Here is a 7,397-nt window from a genome sequence, read left to right on the forward strand (position 1 = left end):
TACAGACACTAATTTGAAACAAGAACGTGTTTGTTAAACACAAATGCCCCCGGCTCAGATTCTTGTCAGTAGCAATACTTCGTAAATGTTTACCCATTAACTCAGTTATGGACAGAAAAATCACCAAAAAAATGTAAACACAAGTTTTATAGCTTGACAAAGTCATGGCATTTTGTAACTGTGGAAAATATAAGTTGCCAAGTCATTGCTCTGACTTGTGAAGTTGAAAAATATTCAACTTCATGCAAGTTATCTTCCTACCAAATACAAAATACATCTGTCATTAAATAAAGGCTGTATGGGCAAAAGTGTAAAAATCTATTTTGAGCACTGGTGACCTTGACCAAACTGACCCCTAACTCTATCAAAAAGAAGAATACCATTTAAGTTATCTTCCTACCAAATATGAAATACATCTGTCAATAAATAAAGGCTGTATGGGCAAAAGTGTAAAAATCTATTTTTAGCACTTGTGACCTTGACCCAACTGACCCCTTACTCCATCCAAAGGAAGAATACCATGCAAGTTATCTTCTTACCAAATATGAAATACAACTGTCAATAAATAAAAGCTGTATGGGCAAAAGTGTAAAAATCTATTTTTAGCACAAGTGACCTTGACCCACTGATCCCTACCCCAATCAAAAGGATGAATACCATGCAAGTTATCTTCCTACCAAATATAAAATATATCTGTCATTTAAAAAAGGCTGTATGAGCAAATGTGTAAAAAATCTATTTTTTAGCACTGGTGACCTTGACCCAACTGACCACTAACTCCATCAAAGTTTATGATTCTATCAATTATAAATAACATCTGTCCATAGAATAAGGTCAATACACCTGTAAAAATGTAAAAATCTATTTTTAACATTGGTGACCTTGACATTGGTAACATTGACCTTGACCCAAATGACCCCATACTACACCCAAAGGAGGCTTTTTGTATTAAACTAAGACATCAACTTAAAAATAAAGGCTGTATGAGCAAAAAGTTTTATATTTATTTTTTAAACCAGTGACCTTGACCTTGACCCTAGAGACCGCTTAGTCTAAAAAAAATTAGAGGACAATCAAAGGTATCCACCTTCTAAATATGAAAGATATCAGTAAAAGAAATTAAGCAATTAGGAGAAATTTAAGATAAATCAAACTTGCCGAAATAGGTTAACCAGACAAGGCCCTATTTTCAAAGTGAAAAAAAGGGAAAATAACTGGGAAATATGGATGACACAGTTATATAACTTGGCAATATCACGTGCTTTGTATTGATAAGTAAGTGTGGAAATTATAAAGAGAACTCAAGATATTTCCAACTTGCCGTTTTAGGTTAACCATTATTCATTTTCTAAGTGCTGAAAAGGGCAATAACTTGGTAAATATGAAAGCCAGAGTTATGAAACTTGCCCAGATTGTGTACTTTGTATTGATTAGTAAGTGTGTAAACTTAGAAGCCATTGGTACAGGTAGAACTTAAGAAAAAACCAACTTGCCGTTCTAGGTTAACCTCGTACGGACAGACGGACAGACGGACGGACGGTTCAATCACTATATGCCCGGGGGCATAAAAAGTTGGTTACATAAAAGACTAAGTGATAAAATGACTTGAATGTCTTTAAAATCTTAATATAAACGAATAACATAAAATGCCATACCTGTCACGTTTCGACTTGCCACAACATTTTCAAGGTCCTGTGCCGAGTAGCCAGTTTATATGGCATTAAGACAAATGTTGTCCAACATTATCCACAAAAAATATCCGAGCTGGAACCGTCCATATCTGCAAACTATGAAAAATGACAACTGTAATTGTGCTTAAACTGTTCAAAATCGACCTCCTTATATTTGAGACTTGTATTTTAATTTCTGCGATTAATCATCTATATCGAAACTTCATTTAATATATTCACGCGAGTATGTATTCTGCTATCCATAGGGGCTTCATTCTATCCAGGACCTTTTGGCGGTATTTTTAATATTATTCAAAATTCTATGAACGTTTAAGGATAAATGCATCAATCATGATTTTGTCCAATCAATATCTAGGCTATAACCTGCACCATAAAATATTGCGTGGGAGTTATCAACAATAAAAGTATGCGTGGGAGTTACCCAAATCATTTTTCTCTCATGTATAGGAATAGAAAATGACCAGTCAACATTTAACATGCCTAATATTTACATTTTCAAGTAAAGAAATTCTATGAACATTTTCTCTTTGCTAACTCGACGTAGTTTAATCAAATTCATAAAAAAATACAAATTTTGCGTGAATGTTACCCGAAATATAATTGTTCACATTGAAAATTTCTGTTGAATTTTTGAGTGTTTGTAAAAGCTATGAGCACAGAGGTGGAAACTAAGGTATAGGCGGCAACAATTCTTTATTCCGCGTAGGCTGCAACAGGTCTCGTATGTAAGTAAAAGGGATATAATAAAGAATTACCTGAAAAACACACGTGAAGCGAGGTTTTTAGGCCGCCATATTGTCTGTACGCGTAACCGTAAAAGTCACGTGATTCCCTACCGTGGTCATTTAGACATATACAATTAAACACTTAAGCTATAATTGCGCATCTGAAATTTAAGTGTTACCACCACATGCTCTAAATAATGATCTGTTTCCTGTTTAAACTGATAATTTAAAACGGATAAGTGATTATGACATTGCAGAGGCGACACACGGAAATTCAGATAATTGCACATGATTCTTATTAACCTTATCTGCATGTTTCAAACATCCCTTTATAAAATAGTTTAAAGACGTGTCTAGAGATAAATCGTATACCTAAACATGCACAGTGCGTTACTAATTTCCCGCATTCTAGTTAACGGAATAGAAAGAGAGCATGTTCTTTGATTGGCCCAATTGTTCTGGTGTTTAATCATTGTGAAGGCAGGGAAAGTGATAACGATAGAAAAGCCATATTTAGATGCTCGTACACTAGTTGCTTTTTTCTGGTGTTTCATATTGTGGCAACAGGGAACGTACTTTTATATTTTTGTCTTTTATACAAAAGAGAATGATCACCAAACACTCGGCAATCTGATTTATTCAGGGCTCAGCCACCCTGTCTAATTCAATATACCTAAATTTTACCAACTTGAGGGGTTGTATACAAATGTCATCTAAATTTTCTCAGAAGTATACTGATTGATCTTGTAAAACTTAAAATCTTTTTACTGCGTAGATTTAATTTTATTACACTTTTAAATTATCAGGTACCAAATTTATTGAATTCTACCATTATTTAGCTAAGATATAAATATAAAAATTATATAAATTAAATTAAACATTTTTCCTTCAATAACAAAAAGGGATCTGGTTGATAAATTAATAATGTGAAAAGGAAAAGAAAGAAAGAAATACCTAGTTGGGTTTGAACCCAAGACCCTCAATTTCCATGCAGTTGACAGTAGTTGTTGCCTATTTAAATACTGACCAAATCGAAGGGATGGTCATATCTAAAAACATTACAAGCAAATACAAATACGGGTTTCTGACTTCATTTTTTGTTATCTGCTCTTGCATTTCGCATTTTTCAAAAGCAGATAATTAAATGTAAGCAAAGCTTCATCTTTCAATTTGACTGTCCTCCTCTTCCAGTGATTCAGCAATATGACACCCATTTTTAACGAAATGTAGCTATTTCTGTATTTATGAAATATATCAAATTTAGCTTTAATAGAAATTTTTAATGTATTTAAATAAATTAAAGCACTAACATCCGTGGACGGAAAAAGTAGTAAGTATATAATATTTATAAAGGTGGTCTACCTTATATACAAATCTGGAAAAAGGAAATCCATCAAGCAACACACATACAACAGTATTCAAAAGGTGAAACTAACAGATAAATGTAATTAAATGTGTTCACGAGAGATAATGAAAGGTAAGTCTTTCATTTCCAGTACACCGATTTAAGCGGTATTCAATCCTCTTCACAAATAATAAAATATTAATTGATCCATGACTAGAAAAATATGAGATAAAGCATCTGTCACACAACACATAACGCTTGCATTTGAAAATATACAAATCTGGAAACAAGAAGATCCCACAAGAACGACGGAGATATATTTATTGATGAAAGCTTCCGATAGATCACCTTTTCTCCAGATTCTGATAGATCCTGTTACTTTCTCTACAAAGACACCAAAAGTTGCACGTTTGTTCTGTGTTTCCTATTCCTTTTTTATTCCATTTTCCATGTTGAGATTCTTTAGAAAGTTCAGATACTGAATCAGCTTAATGACCCTCAAAACCATCTTAAAATTCTTGAAAACTTCTACGTTCAATGGGGGGGGGGGGGGGGGGTATAAGTTAAAACTGTATGGTGGGTAATCTAAAAGTACAAGTAATTTTTTTCTCTTGCTGTCTTGTAGTACCCCTATGTTTATTGAACTAACACAGAATTTTCCTCGTTTCGCAACTGAATGTTTTTGATCGACGTCATTCTAATTCCAACAAAAATTTGAATAATAGAGAACAAAATTGTGTCACTGATTTAAAATGTAGCGGTAGTGACAGCATTACGTCATTTTACATGCTTTTTTATTTTGCTTTTTTCTAGCTTTGATGACAGAAAATCAATTTAAATAGCAAATGTATTTAAGAATTTTTTTTCGACTGCTCCGGATACCAATTTATGTTGCTATGGGAACCTGTATATTTGTGTACAAAAGGTGTTTTTTCGGACCATCTTCTTGATGCAAAAGAATGAAGTCACAAACGAAGTTTCAACTATATTTAATTACTTTTATAAATAGAATATCGTAAAAATATACAAACTTTCTGAAAAACCCTTGTAAGCTTTTTTAGTAAATAAAGTCTTCTATTTTAATCATTTACATCCAGGGCCTACGTGGCCTAGTGTTAAGACCGCCGAATTTGAATCACTAACTTGTCATTTAAAGTTCGAATCCTTCCGATGACATTTGATTCATTTAAGAGGTATCCTACCAATTCTGAAAGGAACTCTGCCAATGACAGTTTTAGTTGTGCCTTACGTCGTACAATAGAATAGAAATCATAAGGCAACTTTTCAGGAAGACCTCACGTATATAAATTAAGCTGTGATGATACCTGTCAATAACAACTAAGTCAGTTCCGAGAAACAATCAAGGTTTCTTACGTAATAAAAAGAAATATTTATTCATGGAGGTTCACGAAATGTTATTAAACTTAGACTGGCCACCTTTAAAACGTATAGTTTTAGTAGATAAATTCGTTGTTTAAGGCGCAGTCATATTCTGATCTTGTAGTCAGTGGTATATATTTTACGACAGAAGTTTGGTGATAAAATTTCGGAAAGAGACTTTATGATCTATTGTAAGTATTCAAAAACTTATACTCATAAATCAACAATAAATACACATGAAAAAATAAAATCAACTATAAGATGTGTTTATAAATGGGAATTTGTATTAATAATAACTTGTTGAAACAATATCAAAAATATTATCTCTGATTGTGTCTTTCAATGTATAAAAGATGACAACAGTGTTTGTAATTTAAACTTTTATTTTGTGACATTTTCGATGTAACTGTATAAATGAACGTTAAGAATGCATAAAATAAGACTTTCTTGCAATATGTTTATCACATTGTTCTCCTTACTTTCTTTAATAATTCTAAAATCTTAAGTGTAATTTGTTTCACTAATTTCAGGGAAGAAACTACCGGTATCGTGTCAAAAAGCGGACACTGCTCGGAAAGGTCGCCATTTGACGAAACATTATCAAGGAACTAGATAAGAATTGTAAACTGTAAGTTGAAACCTTTGTGTGTCAAAATATAGCTGTAATGAAGCCTATCTTGTATTTACTGGTATTTTGCGCCATTTTTGAAACATTTTCCTGCTTAGATGAAAAGGATGATAAAGTAATTCTCAGTCATATGCAAGATTGGGGAAAAGAGGTATTCAAAACATTGACAGGAAAGAATGGGACTTATGATAAGGGACAATACCTAGTCGCAGCAGTGTTGTCTGATGACGACTTGAATACACCAAATAGGATGCCAGGCAGATTGCTAAAAGGATGTCCTAATGACGGTCCAGATCACGATAAACAAATGATAATGTGCTCCATAAGTGGGGTATTTCTTAACAGAGAAAGTGAAGACATTTGGCGCAAAAGTCGCTGGAGTGGAGACGAAACATATAGAGATCATGAATGGCATGGAGAGTATATATTGTTAAATGAAGGTTATATACAACAACTTGTCGAAAATTTTGAAGGGAATCAATGTCAGGTGTACCTATACTCGTATTATATCCCTTGTGCTGACATAAAGGGCTGTCCATACTGGTGCTCCGATGAAATTCTTAAGTATAACAATAGAGATGATATATCATGTAGGATAACTGTTATCGGTTACACGGAGGTGTTCAGACGTTCAAACACGACACGGACAAACGAGCAATTCGCGGTAAATAACATTGAATCAGCTCGGGCACAGTTGTTTAAAAATGTTAAAAAAGTAAAAACAAAAGCAATTAGAGATGTTAAGGATAGAAATCGAAATGTACCTTTTCAAGAATTAATGTTTTTATGCCTAAATGAATCACCGATATCGGCTTGTTGTGTAAACCTCCCCGGAACTTCGTCGAGCAGTAGCGAGGAACTCATTGCATATTACGTAAATAAAATGGTATTTAAGGCAATAAACGTGATAAAATCTGATCTAACGGCAAAAACAAAACGTGATGATTATTTGACTTACTTTTATCATTTCATTGATAAAACGATTTCAAGAGATTGCAGTGTATGTCCTTATGAAAGGTATCACAAGCTTGTCATGAAATTCTGCACAAAAACAGCAATTGAATTAGCAAGTGGATTTGGAGAGCCCTCAGAATCAGGGGATTTGTCGCATTCATCTTGGACTTTCACTGGAAATCGTTGGAACAATCTTTATCGTGTATCACCCGAGGAATTTAGAAAAACCAAGATGTTGTTATGTGCTAACAGACCTATGTCAGTTGATTCCATGTGTACGAGACTTGATTACGAGGAAGAACAGGATGAAATGATGGATTTCTCTGACTCCGACACGTTCCTATGATGAGAAGAAAATGAATGGATTTTTCCACACTAAAAAATTCCAATGATTTTACTAAAAAATTAAAAACAGTTAAAAATTTACTCTGCGTTGTTCGTCCCCAAAACTCAACTAAATTTTCGGGAAGAAAAAATTGGTTTTGAAAATGTGAAAAAATACAAGAAATTATTTGCTGTGTTCATTTTTTAAGAAAAGTTTTTTTTTCGATAAACAAATTTTAATTTTTATTATTTCAAAAAATGAAAGTGTAGGGACAAAAGAAAAAGTATTCTTTCCCCCAAATTCATAAAAATATTTTTAGCATTTTTATTTGAGTTTTTATTTTTACTGT

At 33.1% G+C, this 7,397-nt stretch overlaps 1 protein-coding gene across 1 annotated transcript; it reads left to right on the top strand.

Annotated features, from left to right (window-relative positions):
• Positions 1 to 5,226: 5,226 nt before the first annotated feature.
• LOC132747135 (uncharacterized) lies at positions 5,227 to 7,069 on the top strand. Its single transcript, XM_060736455.1, has 2 exons — positions 5,227 to 5,332; positions 5,672 to 7,069. Exon 2 carries the CDS (start codon positions 5,807 to 5,809, stop codon positions 7,067 to 7,069), a length of 1,263 nt encoding a protein of 420 aa, XP_060592438.1. The 5' UTR covers positions 5,227 to 5,332; positions 5,672 to 5,806.
• The last annotated feature ends 328 nt before the right edge of the window (positions 7,070 to 7,397 follow it).

This window comes from Ruditapes philippinarum, unplaced genomic scaffold (genome assembly GCF_026571515.1).
Source record: "Ruditapes philippinarum isolate M1 unplaced genomic scaffold, ASM2657151v2 ctg3183_1_1_1_1, whole genome shotgun sequence".
NCBI lineage: Eukaryota > Metazoa > Mollusca > Bivalvia > Venerida > Veneridae > Ruditapes > Ruditapes philippinarum.

Excerpts from the sequence above, each read along its gene's own strand:
- LOC132747135 (XM_060736455.1), top strand. The coding sequence starts at position 5,807 with ATGAAGCCTATCTTGTATTTACTGGTATTTTGCGCCATTTTTGAAACA.